Source organism: Panthera tigris, chromosome C1 (genome assembly GCF_018350195.1).
Source record: "Panthera tigris isolate Pti1 chromosome C1, P.tigris_Pti1_mat1.1, whole genome shotgun sequence".
NCBI lineage: Eukaryota > Metazoa > Chordata > Mammalia > Carnivora > Felidae > Panthera > Panthera tigris.
This window is the reverse complement of record NC_056667.1, coordinates 101,491,336-101,509,983: the sequence shown is the minus strand read 5'-3', so window position 1 is coordinate 101,509,983 and position 18,648 is coordinate 101,491,336. Positions and strand designations below refer to the sequence as shown.

The 18,648-nt window shown below is 49.6% G+C and overlaps 1 protein-coding gene across 1 annotated transcript in view; it reads right to left on the bottom strand.

Annotated features, from left to right (window-relative positions):
- Nucleotides 1-17,532, bottom strand: part of PHGDH (phosphoglycerate dehydrogenase) — a 31,980-nt gene extending 14,448 nt beyond the window's left edge. The window contains exons 1-5 of the mRNA XM_007075687.3: nt 17,276-17,532; nt 10,630-10,781; nt 8,585-8,650; nt 3,086-3,140; nt 2,889-2,987 (exon numbers count right to left, since the gene is read on the bottom strand). Of these exons, the coding sequence (XP_007075749.1) occupies nt 2,889-2,987; nt 3,086-3,140; nt 8,585-8,650; nt 10,630-10,781; nt 17,276-17,413 (510 nt within the window). The 5' untranslated portion in view covers nt 17,414-17,532. The remainder of the gene's footprint in view (nt 1-2,888; nt 2,988-3,085; nt 3,141-8,584; nt 8,651-10,629; nt 10,782-17,275) is intronic.
- Between the last annotated feature and the right edge of the window lie 1,116 nt (nt 17,533-18,648).

Here is an 18,648-nt window from a genome sequence, read left to right as displayed (position 1 = left end):
CTGCTTAGAGAGCAATACTCTTCTACAGACTGCCTGTTAGCTATTGGGCAGCCTCCCAGGATGCCTCCCAAGTCACGATGGGGCTCAGTGACCCCAGTGCCTTCAACCCTTACTTAGGAAGTATAGACAGGAACCTCACACCATCACCTTCCATCTCCAGAACTTTCAGTCTCGCAGAGCTTGGGTTCATAATACTTCAGAGTCTGACTGGTACAGAGCATGAGAAATGTCACCTTCCTTGTTCTGGAAGCCATGCTTCTTTTAATGCTGCCAAAAATCACATGACCTTCCTATCAGCCATGCCACTTTTAACTGTACACTGTATTTCTGTCAACCAAAGGTCTCCCCCCTTACAAAAGCTTTTTAACAACACCTCTACATCTAATATATGTTTAGTTGCTTTGGGGGACCATGTGTAGGGCACTGATAGGTATTCTAGCTAGACTTCCTGTTAGGATGCCCAACTAGCATTCTAGCCTTCTTATGTTTTTTAGGATCTCATTCCACACCCTTGAGAATTAACCACCTCTCCCTGCTTCCTGTCATCCAGGCCATTGATGAAAAAGGTGGAGAAGGCAGAGAGCCCTTCACCATCCTGGACCATCTCCCTCCAGATGGAGACAGGGCTATGTTCAACCAGTTACTAAAGCCTTAGCACCAAGCTCACGTTTTCCATCTTAATCCCAAGGGTATCATGAAAGACCTCACCAACGTCTTACTGACGTCCACATTTCCAAACCATCTAAATGTCCATCCTTGAGGAAATGGCTAAATAAAAGGCTATTTGTCTACACAACAGAATTCTACGCAATAGTTTAAAAATATGGTAAATGTATTTATTACAAAACATACATTTTTATGTTGGCAGCATGTATAACAGTCTATTCTCAAAGGGCACAGAATCCCTCTGTAGGCAAAGAACTGTATGCATTCCGTGTAAACGCACAGAAAAAAGTCCAAGGTGACACACGCTAAAGTGATGTTACCTGTGAGACCAGGATTGGGGTGGTACCCAAGGAGATAAGGATCTAGATGTCAGTTTTTGTGAGAAGGCATTCACCTATTATATAACTAAAATAAAATCTTAAATCCCCCAGGTACAAGACATCTGGGGATTCCCACCATCCATCAGTTTACTGCTGGTTTCCAAAGGCAGAACAAGGCCAATGGAAAACAATTTGCGTCTAGTAAACACTGATCATTGTTTCCTGCCTGGATGCCGATAAACCCATCCCTTTCACAATTTGTTCAACGATCCTCCCTCCTCGCCCTTTGGAAAATCTTGCCCTTTGCAGCCGCTCACATCAACCTAGCAGATCTGGACCAAGCGGGTCAGTAATCTGTCTGCCCTGCGGCAAAACTCACCTGGGCTCGGGAATATGTTAGGAAGCTCCGTCAAAGTGAGCAAACAGTATAAACAAAGGCTACCTGGGCCACTCCGAAATGACCAGGGCTGCTGGCAAGGGTGGAGGGGTGGGGGGAATGACCATTCCCAGGGATGTTTCGGGGGTTTCCAAAGATCATGTCCCAAAGCAAGACAGCCGACAATGACCCTCCAGAGACATCCGGACAGAAGAACCCCCAAGTGAAGCACCTACGTGAAGCCCTGACCCCTGCTTTTAGAGCAGAGCCCTTATGTTAATCCCTCACAAAAGAGAGGAGGAGAAAGCACACCTTTCAGCGCATGGCACCTCGCTGCCCCTGCACCAAAGGGATGGCTTTGGTTTGTTCTCATGACCAGTGGATCCTGCTGGGCCAGGGATCTCGAAAAACGTGCCGTGGCTTAGGGAAGATGTCTGGCTGGCATAAATAAATGTGGTGGGGAAGAGAGGCAGGAGGGAGAGGAAGATGTTCAATGCGGTATCATGGGGCACCCACCTGGATTCTTGTCTACCTTCCGTTTGTGGGAAGTCTTAGCAAATACATACAAACTCCAGACATCAGTATAAAAGTAAGGGTTAATCTATAAGGTTCCTTCTAACTCTGTGAAGTGGGGAGGCGGGGGGAAGGACACAAGAAAGGGAGGAAGAAGAGGAGAAAGGGAGAATGCCATAGCAGGTCTATGAAAATTTTTCTAGAAATGATCTGCTTGTCAAAACTGTTTTCCTTTATGTTTAACGAAAGCCTTCCTGGCTGCAGTTCGAACACACGATCCCCCGACAGCCCCGGTGAGTAAGGAGACGTCAGCTAGCACTCCCAGCTGCCTGGTCCCTGGCCCCTGCAGGTGCTCTCCTATGTGTGGCTCAGCAGCCTCCCCCTTTGCGAGGCCTCCCAGACCGGCCTCAGGGGGTGGCACTGCTCTTAATGACAGCCCCTCGCTCAGCCAGAACCACTGAGTTCCCAGAGTGGGATAAAGCAGGTCCTGGAGGGAGACGGGGGTCAGGGAAGAGTTCTGAGAAATATGTCGTGCCTCAGCCACCGCAGGCTTTAACATCGTATCACGGTGTACCCGGAAGCACATTGCTGTCTCTTCTGCACTATGGAGTGGAGCCAGCCAGTGGATGGACAGCTGCTTTGCTAGAAGGCTCCAAATTTGCTCCTGTTTTTCTAAACTATCACAGGGAACAGACACGGCAAAACAACGAGCCCTCGTGGCAGGGGAGGAAAAGGGCAGGACACTAGACCCCTCTGCTCCACGGGACTCAGGGCAATTACTCCCCCTAGAGCTGAGTGGCCTGAACCAAGTTATTCCCAGATTTTGAGGTCAGGTATCCAGAATGGCAGGCCAACGTTCCTCCCCTCCCCGGCTACACTGCCTACTTAGTCAGGGGCTCTACCGGAGGGTCAGAGCCTCCTAGGAAAAAACCTTTACCTTCTCTCGAGCAAGGCTGCCTTTCCCGAAACTGCTACAGAGAGCCCCACGTCCAAGGGGTTTGCCAGCCTCTTACCTTCATCCCAAAGGACTGCATTCGGGTGGCCACCTCTCTTCCAATCCTGCCCAGGCCAAGAATTCCCAGGATCTTTCCATTTAGCTCTGTTCCCATGAACTGCAAGCAAACAAGCAAAAAGCAAGGAAGCCAAAGTGAGCAGCAGAGTGGACCCCAGGCACCGAGCCAGGCGGGGCGGGGCAAGACCGGCTACTCACCTTCTTCCGTTCCCATTTGCCGTCCTTCATGGAAGCCGTGGCCTGGGGAATCTGCCTGCAAGGACAGACACAGGCTCAGCTGGGGCCCACGCAGGAGGCAGGGCTTGAGGTCTGACCGGCCGCCTCTGACAGTCATTCCCCTGGGGGCCAGGCTCAGTCTGGGTCTGGAGCTCAGGTACAGAGACACCGAGGGGGGTCAAGGGAGTGGAGCAGAGGGAAACCGCCCAGCGAGGCCTGACAGGGGAGCCCTGGGATTTCTGTCTCCAGCCAGGACTCCGGGTCAAGGTTCTGATTCCACCTCAACCACCAAGTGACTCTAGGCATGTAAGAAGTCAGAGCCAATCCTCCAGGGTTCCCAGGGATAACGAATGGGGTATTGAGCGACTCTGAAGACATCAGGTTCATTAAGGAAGTTCAAGGATTTTCATTTTGTTTTTCCATCAAAGGCTGCCACCTGCATTTTCTACTGTATCAACAGACAGCTGGTTATTTAATTCTTCCTTACAGTTTCTTAAGCCGCAGCAGTCTCAAGCTACCCTAGGACGGGTGGGTGCCACGGTGCATACCAACTCCTACCCCAACACCCAGCCTATTTCCTCCTATTGGTTAAAACAAAGGTCTGAGTCTCCACCTGTTTTCTGGAGGGGACAAAGGAAGTTAGGGCAGAGTCAGAGGTGAGAGGGTAAGATTATGTCATCTAGGCTTCTCTGGAAGTGCAAAAGGGAGACAGGAAACAATGTTTAAAATGTTTAAGGAGTGGGGTGCTGGGTGGCTCAGTCAGTTAAACATCCAACTTCAGCTCAGGTCATGATCTCACAGTTCATGAGTTCGAGCCCAACGTCAGGCTCTACGAGGACAACCCAGTGCCTGGAGCCTTGCTTCGGATTCTGTGTCTCCCTCTCTCTCTGCCCCTTCCCCACACACACTCTGTCTCTCTCTCAAAAATAAATAAAAATTAAAAAAATGTTTAAGGAGTACCTTCTCTATTTTAGACACTCCATAAGAAATGCATAGACAAGGGGCACCTGGGTGGCTCAGTTGGTTAAGCATCTGACTCTTGGTTTTGGCTCAGGTCATGATCTCACGATTTGTGGGTTCGAGCCCTACATCGGGCTCCAAGCTAACAGCACGGAGCCTGCTTGGGATTCTCTCTCTCCTTCTCTTTCTGTCCCTCCCCCCCCCCCCCCCCCCGCCGCTGCCACTGCCGCCATGCAAGAGTGCTCTCGCTCTCTCAAAATAAAAAAATAAATTTAAAAAAATGCTTAGACACATCTTAGCACCTGTAATGCTCACAACATCTGCATGGAGAGAGACAAGGCGGGGACTAAACACCCTGAGCAGGCATCACCCATTGGAAGTAGCTGAATTGACTCAAAGCCAAGGAGGACATCACCCTCACAGTTAAACTCCAAAGTATTTAAATGCAGTCTTTCCCGCCAGTCACAAAACTCAGGGCGGTGTGTGTGTGTGTGTGCATGTGCACACCCACACAAGCACGAGTGTGTAAACAGAGAGATTCCAACATGCTGTTCATGTATCTCCATCTCACTGAATTCTTATAAAAAATACACTTCGTGGTCTACACATTGGCCGACACACTTCCATCTGAGGGCCGGTTGAGGGGGGCATCTGTGCCCCCGTGACGTCACGGGTAAGCTCACAAAGCTCAAGTAACACGCTTCACGGGGAGAAGCTCCCATCAGACCCATCAGGCCTCAGTAGTGGGTCCTCATTTCAGGAATGTCCCAAGGACAATGACTTGCCTTGAGGAAGTGCTTGCTTCTCAGCAAAGCTAGCCTGATAACATGCTCTAACCTAGTGAGACAGAGCCCACGGCCTCCTCTCAGGTCTGGCTCACTGCTACCCCCAAGCCCTGCTATTTCCTCCTCTCTGCCCTCCTGAGCCCACAGTACCATCTAAGACAGGTGCATGTGGCACCATGGGGCACAAGACACTCCCAAGCCCCTCCAGCTGCTATACCCAGGCACTCACGAGTCCTCCTCAGGCTTCGGGGTCCTCACAGGACCAGTCTGGGGAGGACCGTGATGGGGGCAAGGGGTCTCCTGAGAACCAAATGGTAGCCTCCTGACTCACAAAAGGAGAAGGTAAAGCGGGGGAGAGGTTGCATTCCCCTCTGTTTCTTTCTGTGTCACTGTTCTCCTGAACCTCAGGAACTCCTGCCATCTGTTCAAAGTCCCCCACTGTGAGGCCCATTCAGGCCCTGTCTCCACCCACACTGCCCAACGCTCTCAACCTCACATCCACGGCTCCCACTGTGCTGTCGCTACCCTGCTGGAAAAGCAGTCTGACCAGACACACAAGAAGGTATGAGAGACTAGCCGTCTTCCTTCCTTCCTTCCTTCTTTCCTTCCTTCCTTCCTTCCTTCCTTTCCTTCCTTTCTTTCCTTTTCTTTCTTTCCTTCCTTCCCTTTCTTTCTCTTTCCTTTCTTTCCTTCCTTTCTTTCTTTCCTTCCTTTCATTTCTTTTCCTTTCATTCCTTTCTTTCCTTCCTTACTTCCTTTTCTTTTTCTTTCTTTCTTTCTTTCTTTCTTTCTTTCTTTCTTTCTTTCTTTCTTTCTTTCTTTCTTTCTTTCTTTCTTTCTTTCTTTCTTTCTTTCTTTCTTTCTTTCTTTCTTTCTTTCTTTCTTCTTTTCTTTCTTTCCCCCTTCCCTTCCCTTCTTTCTTCCTTTCAGAAAGGCAGAGAGAGAGGGGGACAGAAGATCCGAAGCAGGCTCTGTGCTGACAGCAGTGAGCCCAATGCCAGGCTCAAACTCACAAAATGGGAGATCATCACCTGAGCCGAAGTTGGACACTCAACCGACTGAGCCACCCAGGCGTCCCACAGGGTGCTCATTTCTTAGTTTTGACGTATCTTTGATGAGTGAGGTTGTTGGATGAGAGGTTGGAAATTTCACTTCCTTGAAATCCTTCTACTTTAGTTGGGTCCTGGAACAGGAGAAAAATGATTCCTGGCTCCCAAGCCTTTCTTTCCACCTCCAGAGAAGAGTAAGAGAATTAATTAGATAGAAAGCTGATAGAGAAGTCCCTCATTCAAAAAACAAAAACACCGCTGAATTTAACTGCACGAGGGAAACCAGGACATCAGGCTACTACAGTTGTCCAAGGGGAAATACACCCAGCCCCAAGGTTCTGGAAGCTGTAGACGGCCAGCTCAGGGACCCCATCCAGACTCTTTTCTCCAGTCTTTCCTCTTCACTGGCCATGAGTATCAGTGAATACCTAAGCGCTCCGGTAGGGGAAGAGTTAGAACAAAGGTCACTCCTCCAGACCCTGACCTCAAGGAGAACAGGTTTGAGAGGGAGAGAGAGTTAATTTCTCAGCCCTAGAAGCCTCAGGCCCGAGTAGAGGAGTAAAGAGCCCTGTCTGCCTAGGTCCCCCTGGTTTAAGGATCTAAGGGTGTGAGAAGGGACCCAGTGAACTTTCTGACCTGTCCACTGGCTCCTTGCCCTCCCCACTGACCACAGAAGTGCCTGAATGGCCTATTCAACAGCAGTGCTCAATACCATCGTTTTACTACCGAACACATTATGTGCACCATATCCATGAGTTCCTAAGCCGTCCCCTCTACTGAAGAGGCCTGCACTCCCAGAACTCCTGCTGGAAGAGCAAGACATGTGACCATTTGAGTTCTCTTGTGTTAAGAATCCACAGGTAGGTACAGGGATCCCAGAGCAGCTTTGCTCCATTATGTTACAATAAAGAGCTGTAGGGACAGTGACAGAGTGAAGTCCTGAAGGCCAGGGGAATCAGTGAGGGACACAGCCTAGCTGGGAGATCCAGAGAGAGCTTCCTAGATGAATTAATACTCCTGCTTCATCTTGAGAATAAGAGTTATCCAGAGAAAGATGATGGAGAAGACTAGTTAAAAATTGTGTATCAGAGGCACCTGGGTGGCTCAGTCAGTTAAGCGTTTGACTCTGCCTCAGATCATGATCTCGGGGTTCATGAGTTTGAGCCCTGTGTCAGGCCCTGTACTGACAGCTCGGAGCCTGGAGTGTGCTTCAGATTCTGTCTCTTTCTCTCTCTCTCTGCCTCTCCCCTGTGCTCTCTCTCAAAAATAAATAAACGTGAAAAAAATGTTTAGGGGCGCCTGGGTGGCTCAGTCAGTTAAGTGTCCGACTTTGGCTAAGGTCATGATCTCACAGTCTGTGAGTTCGAGCCCCGTGTCGGGCTCTGTGCTGACGGCTCAGAGCCTGGAGCCTGCTTCAGATTCTGTGTCTCCCTCTCTCTCTGCCCCTCCCCTCCTCATGCTCTGTCTCTCTCTGTCTCAAAAATAAATAAAAACATTAAAAAAATATTTAAAAAAATTTAAATCTCAGCCTTATCATTACAAAAGATGTATCAATATTTCAATATTGGCAAATTGGTTATGACCAATCCACCATACTAATGTAAGGTATTAATAATAGGGGAGGCTGAGTATGAAGTATATGGGAACTCTACTATCTTTACAACTTTTCTGTGTATCTAAAACTCTGAAAATAAAAAGTTTATTGGGGCACATGGGTGGTCCAGTCAGTTAAGCGTTCTGACTCTTGATTTCGGTTCAGGTCATGATCACACGGGTCATGGGATCAAGTCTCAGGTCATGACAGCATGGAGCTTGCTTGGGATTCTCTCTCCCTCTCTCTGCCCATACACCTCTCTCTCTCTCTCTCTCTCAAAATAGAAAAATAAACTTAAAAAAAAAAGTTTATTTAAAAAATCGCTATGCCAAGTCTCACCCATGCCAATTAAATCAGAATTTTGGGGGTGCAAGCCAGGCATTAGTATTATCATCTCAGATGATATCAATGTGCAACAAAGTTTGGGAACCTGTGGTGTTATGAGAAGTCCCTGAGGCGTGGAGGCTGTAACATTTTGGCATTAGTTCACTCAAAAATGTTCCCAAGTAAATAAAAATGTTGAGCATTTCTTCTATTTTACATCTATGTGAAGTTAAATTAAAAAAAATTTTTTTTTTGTTTAATGTTTATTTATTTTTGAAAGAGAGAGAGAGTGTGTGTGAGTGGGGGCGGGGCAGAGAGAGAGGGAGACACAGAATCTGAAGCAGGCTCCCACCTCTGAGCTGTCAGCACAGAGCCCGACGCGGGGCTCGAACCCCCAAACCGTGAGATCATGACCTGAGCCAAAGTTGGAGGCTTACCTGACTGAGCCACCCAAGCGCCCCTAGTTGAATTTTTAATAACGAGTGTGATAAAAATAAAGTAATGGAATGACTTGGGGAAAAAAAAAGAGATAATCGGGAAGGATATTCCAGGGAGCAGAAACCTTATTTTTGAGGCTTAGAGTTCGAAAAGCCAGAGGGTGGCATAGACAGCAGGAAACGACGAAGGAGCGTTCCGTAAAGGACTAATGGCCTTGACGCATTTTTAGCAGTCTGTGTGTCACCAAGCGTTTCCGGGTCACTTTGTTTGGGGAGGTCATAACAACTGACACACCAGAGAGACTGGCTCCACTCAGGAGTCAGGGACTTACCTGGCCAGGCACATGATCATCCCGCAGGTGAGCTCCGCAGCACTGAGGCTGTTCCCATTGGGGGTGCTGAAGAGCAAAGGAGAGAGGGGACTTCAGTAGGTCCAGACCCCATATCCCCACTCCTGTCCCGGCAGAAAGCCTTGAGTGCGGTGTGCTGGCGCTCCCGCCCTCTCACCTCACCCGCTCTTACAACCTCCAGCCCCATGCCTCCCCCCTGGGTTCTCCGATGGACCCCTCCCCTAATCCCAAGGCTAGAAGACAACCCCCTTGCCCTGACTCTATGTTTTCATGCAGAGGGACGTCCATTAGAGAAACATAGCTGGCCTCTTGACTCAAACTCGCTTCTCTGCAGGCAGAGAAGTGTCTCACTCAATGGGAAGATATAGATGTGGCTCAGTCCTTTTCTTTGCTCTCCTTTCAGGAACTACTTGCCTACAGGAGGCCCAGATTCCCGCTGTTCTGTGTCATCTGTCTTACCGGGGCTGCGCCCGAGATGGGTGAGCAAGTCCATCAGATTCAGGTCAGCCCACTGGCCACACACCTTCATCAAGTTGCCCAGCCTGGCTTCTATCAATCACAAAGCTAGTATTTTTACCTCCACCTGACTGACTTCTCCTCCTATCTCTCAACAAGTTCTGAAGTGAGAAAGCTTCCTCACACCTTCACACACACAGCAATGCTGACTCTGCCCATTTCACAGACAGGAGAATAGAGCTGAAACTCACACAGGTATTTTTCTTTTCTCAAAGTCTCTTTGGTTTTTTTTGTGGGGTTTTTTGTTTGTTTGTTTGTTTTTTGTTTTTTGTTTTTGGAATAGTTTATTAAAACACATATAGGGGCGCCTGGGTGGCTCAGTCGGTTAAGCGGCCGACTTCAGCTCGGGTCATGATCTCGCAGTCCGTGAGTTCGAGCCCCGCGTCGGGCTCTGTGCTGACAGCTCAGAGCCTGGAGCCTGTTTCAGATTCTGTGTCTCCCTCTCTCTGACCCTCCCCTGTTCATGCTCTGTCTCTCTCTGTCTCAAAAATAAATAAATGTTAAAAACAAAACAAAACAAAACAAAACAAAACACATATTCACTGCTTCTTGGCCTTCTGGCTAAGATCAAGTGTAACACACATGTTTAGCCTCCTTTTTCCTTTATTGGATCTTTCCATCTCTGGAAATGAAAGTTACAAGGAGGAAAAAAATTAAGAGATCCTACCAATCCTACAAAAAAAAAAAAAAAAAGGTCAAGATAAAAGGATTCTCAGAGCCTGTCTTTCCACCTATCAAAAAGGCTAGACTGGGATGCTAGAGGAGGGGCAGGACTGGGGGCACTGCCTCTGTGTCCAGGGCAAGAACATAGGATGGGCTATGACCAATTAACCCCTCCGCTATAGGAGGAATCGGAGGGAAGGGAGGGCAAGATTTTGAGGACACAGCGTCCCAAGGGAAGGGAAGAGGCTGGAGAAGAAAGAAGTGGGCTAGAATAACCTTGCCACACCGTCTAAGTGCCAGACGGGAGCCAGAGGCAAGTGTGGCCTAGCCCTGGCACGCAGTCGTGACCTCTGCTCTGAGTTTCTGCAAAAACAGCTCTATCAGGACCCCTTTCCTGTTGGCCCTGGAGTGTGAAAGGGCAGCTGGGCTCCTGCCTGCAGAAGGGTGAAGGGAGGTGAGGAAGGGAAAGAATATAGTCACTCAACAAGCAAAGGCTGTGCTCGGCCAAGCAGAGCCCAGGAAAACCTGACCCCAGATGCAGTGGAGGGGAAGGGGCAACGCTGGAGTAGGGAATGCAGACAGATGCACTAACATTCTTCCGTTTTCTGAACCAGACTGCTGCTCAAACATCTGTGGGGTGGGCTTGGGAAGTGATTTGCGATTACAAAGAGAGCCTCCTGGTCAAAAACCTGGGGCACCACTATGCTGTGAGCACGGACCACCTGTCTGGGCTCAGCCTGGACCAGCCATCCTCTTGAAAGCCTCCTACTCTGCCCTGGCCTTCTTGAAGTTTTCCCCTCCCTGCTCGTGGTGAGCCTCCACATGCTCTCCTGGGCTCCTCGACTTACTTCATGACCAGAACGCCCTTCCTGGTGGCAGCCTCCAGGTCGACGTTGTCCACACCCGTGCCGGCCCTGCCCACCACCTGGAGCCTCTCTGCTGCATTGATGACATCAGCAGTCACCTTGGTGGCTGAGCGGACGATGAGGCCTTCACAATCCTGAGGCAGAAGAAACATCTGGGTCCACAGTCGGTCTTCCAGACCTCCCAGCACCTCTTTGCCCAAAGTGGGAGTTCTTGCCTGCCAGCTGACTTTGGATATATTCAGAGTAAGGAAGGGTCCGCCGTTAGTCAGGCCTGGAGTCAAGTCCCGGCTCCCTCCCCTAAGAGCTCAGAATTTGAGATCTGGCCTCCTCCAGTGCATGAGGAAATGAGCGAGGATAGGTATCGCACCTGGCAGGCTCTCTGGCCCCGCTCAACAGACATGACCTCTTCCGTGGGACACTGCTGCTGAATGGAGAGGTGGGACCAAGTTCTACTTTGTAAGCCCCTATGACTGGCACATGCGAAGCACTCAGTGAGTGCTGGCTGGCTGAGCGACTAAAAAGTGAGGAAAAGACAAACTGTTGAAAGAAAGACATTTCCTAAAATAGAGACCAAAGTAAGAGGACGAAGGGAGAACAGTTCAACCAGTCTATAGCTGTTGAGAAACACAAGCCGTTTTAGACTAAAAAGTATGCATACTTTCTGGATGCATTGAAGCCACTTTACTTGTGCTAAGGGCTCTTCTGGTAGGTATGTAGCCGGCATTATGCTAGACTCCGTCAACACAAGAGGAGTAAGTCATAGTCCCACCCCTCAAGGAGCTCACAGTGACAGACATGCCAAAACTCACCATTACACGTGTATGCTGTGACCTCGGAACGTACAAGGCACATGCACACGGAAAAGTTAGAGGAACCGAACAGGAACCACCCCATCTGGGCTCACTGCCAACACTGGCCAATGCCAGGGAGAATCTCGAGGGTGCTTGAAATTCCTCCCTATAAAGCAGCCTCGTTGGACATGAGCCAATGCCTGGGCACATGGGGACACTGCTGACTGTCCCACATTCAAGTCCACTGCTCTTGGCTCCAAAGCAAAGGATCCCCATGCCTGGCCACCCACTACCAACTTTTCCAGGTACAGCGAACTTCTCTTCCATGAAAACTTTGCCAACAACCCTGGATTTAACATCACTCCCTCCTCCTATTTTTGTATCATCTGTTTTACAGTCGGGTGTTCTTGGTCTGACCTGCAATTTGGTCTCTTCATCTATATGTTACATCTCTAAAGCAGGTTATTTTAATAGCTGATAACTTACTTTTTAAAATACCTTATTATTTTGATAGCTGGAATACTCCATTGAATAAATGAATTCAGTGATTTGAGAGGCCATGGAAACCTACCCTCACCATTCTCCCCACCACCACCTTCCTTCCCTAAATAATTCAAACATGTCACATGATCAAAAATGCACCACCGTAGGGGTGCTTGTGTGGCTCAGTCGGTTGAGCATCCGACTTCAGCTCAGGTCATGATCTCGCGGTCCGTGAGTTCGAGCCCCACATAGAGCTCTGTGCTGGCAGCTCAGAGCCTGGAGCCTGCTTCATTCAGATTCTGTGTCTCCCTCTCTGCACCTCTCCAGCTCACACTTTTGTCTCTCTCAAAAATAAATAAACATTAAAAAAATTTTTTTTTAAAAATCCACCACTGGAAATTCCTTCTCCTGTCTGTGATAAGGAGGCAGAAGACCTATACAACAGCATTCAAGAGTTCTGTAAGCATAAGAATAAGTCAAGGGGTGCCTGGGTGGCTCAGTTGGTTAAGCGTCCGACCTTTGGTTTCCGCTCAGGTCATGATCTCACAGTCTGTGAGTTTGAGTCACGATTGGGCTCTGTGCTGACAGTATGGAGCCTGCTTGGGATTCTCTCTTTCCTCTCTCTCTCGAAAATAAACTAATAAACTTAAAAAAAAAAATTAAAAAAAAAAAAAGAAAGAAAGGATAAGTTAGGAGAGAACCAGGGCGAAAATGTTCAGAAACTGACAAATTGCTCAACAGAACCAAATGGGTACCTGGCAAACAGAGCCATGTGTGCCTGGAATAGACAAACAGATCTGTGTCTGTCTGGGAATTGAGAAAATGATAAAGGTAGTATTCAAACTGATGGGGATAGGAAGAGCTATGTGATACATGGTATGAGGTAAATTTAGAAAAAATAAATAAATTTCTATCTCACTATAGATTTTTAAAAATCCAGAAGAATTAAAGAATTTTTTTAAAGATAAGCATTAGGGGGCGCCTAGGTGGCTCAGTCGGTTAAGAGTTCGACTCCAGCTGAGGTCATGATCTCACGGTTCAGGAGTCCCAGCCTGGCATCGGGCTCTGTGCTGACGGTTCAGAGCCTGGAGCCTGCTTTGGATTCTGTGTCTCCCTCTCTCTCTCTGTCCCTCCCCACCCCCCACTCAAAAATAAGTAAACATTAAAAAAATAATAAATAAATAAATAAATAAATAAATAAAAGCAGATAAGCATTAGAAGAAAATGTAAGGAGATAGTTTTATGATCTCAGGATGGGGAAACTTCATAAGCAAGGCCCAAATCCCAGAAACCATAAAAGAAAACACTGACAAATTTGATAACTTTTCAAATGTAAATTTCTTCCTTTCTTTCATCCTTCCTTTTTTTTTTTTTTTTTTTTAAAGTAAGCTCTAAACCCCAGGACTCCAGAGATCAAGATCAAGAGGCTCAGGCTCTACCATCTTTTAAATGTAAATTTCTTATGGAAAAAATCCCCTAAACAAAGTTAAAGGAAAGTGATGCGTTAACATGCAGAAAAACTCTTTGCACCATGTATAGCAGAACAAAGACTCAACACCAAAAATAATAAAGGCTTCTTACAAATCTTTCTTTTAATGTTTATTTATTTATTTATTTATTTATTAAAAAAAATTTTTTTTTTAATGTTTATTTATTTTTGAGACAGAGAGAGACAGAGCATGAACGGGGGAGGGGCAGAGAGAGAGGGAGACACAGAATCGGAAGCAGGCTCCAGGCTCTGAGCCATCAGCCCAGAGCCCGACGCAGGGCTCGAACTCACAGACCGTGAGATCGTGACCTGAGCTGAAGTCGGACGCTTAACCGACTGAGCCACCCAGGCGCCCCTAATGTTTATTTATTTTTGAGAGAGAGAGAGAGAGAGAGAGCATGAGCGGGGGACAGCAGACAGAGAGGGAGATACAGAATCGGAAGCAGGCTCCAGGCTATGGGCTGTCAGCACGGAGCTCGATGCAGGGCTCGAACCCACAAGCCATGAGGAGATCATGACCTGAGCCAGAGTCAGATGCTTAACCAACTGCACTACCTCGGCACCCCAATCAGCACATATTTCTTGAGAGCTTCCTGGTGACCCCTCAAAACCTCTGCACTTCTAGGTACCATCCCCTCCTCAGGTCACAGGTCAACCCTCCAAGACCTGGGTCCAAGCTGCCGGCTCCTCTACTTAGGCAAACCGCAGCCCCGTGTCAATCCGCCCACGTCCTCCGTGCAGTTTGCTGTGACTACAACTTTCTTCTCCGGTGTCCTGCAGTCCATTTTGGCACCTCTCAATGCTGCACCCACTCTGTCTGCCGTCTAATGCTCTCTGCAGCTGCCTTAGAGCTGGAAAACAGCCAGTGTTCTGCTGGATTTATAGCTGTTCCGGACAAAACTATGCTAACTCAGCAGTGGAAAGCTGTTCACGTTTCTCAAGTTCAAACCTGCTTCGTTTCCCAAAGAGGACAGGTTTGGCCTTGAGGGTGATGCTAGCTAGCATTGCTGGTGCCTCTGACTTAAATCTCGAGGGAAGCGGAACTCTCCAGGTCATGTTCCCCAGCTACAGAGAATGCAGGGAGATGCTGTTTAGCACAATGTGTGCCATCCTGATTAAGTACATGGCTACCTTAACTGTTGCAAATTACATCCCTGTGCAAAGGCTGGGAACTTGCTATTTTAACGGAGCCTTTCAAAGGATGGAATCTTGCATGGAAGTTTTTCCCCTTATCTTTCTTAAAATTCTGAGATAAAGATGTAAATGTGCTCAGTAAGTTAAATGCATTACTACTAGCATGTGATTTAGTGGTTTCTGACCGGCACTGCTATTCAATAGAGCAGAAGAAAAATCTATGTATCACTAAGTTTATTATTCCAAGACAGTGTTTTCCAAACTGTTTTGACTAAGACTTACAGTAAGAAATATCTATTTAAGTTGTGATTTTACGCTCACTAACCACATAGGCACAAGTGCCCACATCATTGAAACAAATTTCATGACATAATATTCAGCCTATCTGCCCTCCTCCCTGCTACTTACTTTGTTTTTTTAAAATGCTAATCATGACCCACAAAACCAGCTACCCGCTACCCACAGCGTGCGGGGATCTGCTTTGAGTCTGAAAAGCACCATTCTCAGGGGTCATTGTACTTTCTCACCACGGAGCCAGTGAGAGCAAACTGTGCCTGCCCTGAACAGCGAAGAGTGGGTACAGAGGCCAGGCCTGGGCCGGCAATGCGCTCCAGCTTCCCTCCGCGTTAAGAAGATTTAAATGGGAGAGGGCAGGAGGCACTAACACAGATCCCTCTCCACCCAGAGTAAAAAAGACACTGTGGATACGAGGCCCCTCCAGGGGGCTGCCTAGATCGACTAATTGATGTTCTGAAGTGAATGTTTTACAAAGACAGTCACGAAGGCTTGGGGGGCTCCAACAGCCCAGCAAGACAGATGCCGGCCAGTAGCTGACAAAACACCCCTCCTCGCCTGCCAGGATCTGTCAGTGCCTTTAAAATGTCCTTCCAAGTTGTAGCTCCAGACTCCAGCAACCCACCCAGCCAACTTCTCAACTTCATGGAACCCCTCCAGTACTGGTGAGGCCTGGATTCTGCTCAGTTCTGCCTGTATCCCCGCACCCTGTCCCTCCCTGGAAATCCTAGAAATTAGGACTTCTAATTTCCACAGGAAAGCTGCAAAGCCCAAGGGAGGCCACTCTTCCCAACCTGGTGCTCTGGCGGAGGGGAGGGTCAGAAGCTGGTCTAGAGGCCACAGCACTACCTTCTGGCCACTGCCGAGTCAAGGCCACTGACAGCACCCATACAAAAGAGAAGGAGACAAGCTGAGGTGCCTGCCTCCCATCCGGCCCTACCTTGGATCTGGTCCTGAGCCCTTGTCCCCCACCCCCATTCAGACCGATCAGCCCCCTTGTCTCCACTTTTGCAGCAGCAGAACAGGCAGAAGGTAGGTTGCCGGGTGGTCTCACTTGGCACTCAAGTACTGTGTCATCTGGTCAATACTCTTGGGAGTGATGGCCAGGCTCCCTAACTAGTCCACACACCTCTTGAAGGGAGGGACCAGGCAGACACTTCTCTAAGAACAAGACGGGGTCTGGATACCCAGATACACCACCGTGGCGGTGCAGGGCTGGGGCGGACGGGGAGGGACACGCAGATACGAGGGCAGACAGGGAGCACAGGCAGCTTCCAGGACATGTGGTTCCGGCACAGCGAAAGCAACTGCTGCCGCCTCTGTGGTTTGCTTCAAGGGGCCCTCCGAAGAGAAAATGGAGGGGGTGGATGTGCGCCGGGGTTGAGCGAGGTTGGTAGGAGGCGGCACTGCGGGGCTGTGGGAGTTGGGGGTGGGAGAGAATACAGTGGGGCGCGGACGGGGCGGGGTGGGGGGAGCGGAACTAGTGAAGAGCTCACAAAGTAAGTGCCCTAAGGTTGCACGAGGTCACCAAACCTCACCGGACCAAGGCAGAGGAAGACTTGAAGCAGATTGCGCTAACTGTGCAGCACGGCAAACTGATACATGTCTGAGAAAGATTTGCTAAGAAACAGAAATGTCCTGGGGGCGTTTGGGATCGGATTCGAACCCAGGCTGGTCATTCGTGACCAGCGATAAGGCCAACCATAAGGCAGGCGGGCATGGGCTTTAAAGCCTGGAGCCCGGGGGCCGGGCGGCAGCTGCGGGGGCGGCCCGGGGACCTCTGGCGCCCCCCGCCCGCCCCCCTTCCCTCCGAGAGCTTTCTGGAGGCCGAGGGGCGGGGAAAACTCGCGGGAGTCTTGCATCAGACGAAAGGCGGGTACGGCGTTTGCTGCCCCAGCCGGGCCGCCTTCCCTGCAGCCTCTCCGGCGGCCACGAGACTGGCTGGGACTCCGCCAACGCCCCGGCCACCCCCCAAGGAAGGCTGTACTTGCCGGGCGAGCCAGGACCTGGCCCGGGAAGGATCGCCGGTCCCTGGGCTCCCCGCGGCGAAGCTACTTTGGCGCCCCTTCCCCCAGTGCCCCGGCGCCCGGGTAGGGGGCGGCGCAAGGCTGCCAGGGCCACAGCGCGCGAAGGCTCAGGGGAGCCGCGCTGGCATCCTTCGGGCAGCCCGCAGGACCAGTCCGGGCAGCCTGCACTTTGCAATGCCGGCGGGAAGCGAGCCAGCGCGAAACACGCGGTTGCAAACTGAACGCAAAGTTTGCATCCTGCAGCTCGCGGCTGTTTCTTCTCCTTCTCCTCCCTCCCCCACTCTCCAATCTCAGGAGGCCCCAAGACTGACTGGTACCGGGGACGGGGAGTGGGGGGTGGGGCGCGCTGGCCCCGGCCGGTCTCGGCAGAGGATGCCACCGAGCCCCCGTCTTTCTCCCGCTCGCCTTACCTGCAGCTCGGCTATCAGCTCCTCTTTGCTCAGGTTCTGCTTCTCCACCACCTGCAGCCCTCCATCTTGCAGGATCTTCCGGCAGCAAGGGTCCAGGCTGTCACTGATGAGCACTTTCCGCAGATTTGCAAAGGCCATTGCTGGAGTCTGCCTCGGAATCGGCCGCTCGCGCGGGGCAGGAGCACCTAAGCCTAGGAGCTGTGGTTCCTGCTGGCGGGCTGGTGTAACTGGGCAGGATTCGCGAGCTCCCGCGCCCCTTTTATCTCCCCCTTCTGCTTATACGGCCTCCTTCTGATTGGACGAAAATACTCAAACTCTCGGTGACTCCGCCTCCTCCTCGAGGCTCTGAGCCTTTAGTTCCCCGCCCCCTTTATTATGCTCCCGAGGTGAATTTCTCAATCTCAGCCAAAGCCCTTCCCTACACCTGGTGAGCATATAGAAGCACAATTTGCGCTGACTAGCTGATTCGTATCTGAAACAGAAATATTTGTTCTCACCGTGAGAGAAATGTTTCATGTTCACTTCTTTCTGCCTCAGAACATATTCAATAATTTCTTAACAAGAATTCATTGAAATGTGCAAGGCACCGCGCTGGATGTTGAAGGGGCAAAGACATCCTGTGGTGGGCTAACACCGAGGGTACCAAAGGCAGACACGGAAAGCTAAAAAGTAAGAAGCAATAGGAAACTTTCTGAGACCTCACAAAGCAGTGCTTAATTACAGATGGATGACGTAATGAGAATTACCAGTATGAAAGAGAACAAGGACAAGATGCATTTAGAGCAGGCAGGATTTTTGTTAGAGCTCCCCATTTTCCTCTTCTCCCACTTCCTCTCTGATTATGAAAAAGACAAAAAGAATGTGAGATGTCAGTCTGGTCTAATTTCTATGCTGACCAAGGAGGCACTTTCCATCTCTTAACTCCTTTATGTTTAAACCCCACAACAAATATACTATTCCATGCCTCTCTTTACAGAAATATTGGGAAAATCCGTTTTGGATTATTTAAAGCCATCTAGGATCAAAAGCAGCATCAGGCATGCTCCCAGGTGAATTAGAATTCAGTTCTGTTAACCTGTCCAGACATTAGCTGTTGTGTGCCCTGGTCCTGAAAACCATCCAGCACAAGCCTAGGGGCACCGGGAAGGCTTTCCAGCAAGGTTGCCTTTCAGCTGACGCTACTGCTCTCTGAAGTCAACTATTCTGCCAGGCCTGAGGATAAGGAAATAAGTAAGACATTATCTGCCTTCAAGCTGCTCCTAGTCAATTGCCTTGAGGGCTGAATAGGAAATAACCCCTAGAAAAGAAGTGACATTTACAAAGGCCCAGGGTATGTGCCTAGGGGTGCAGGAGACCAAACTAAGGAGGGGTCA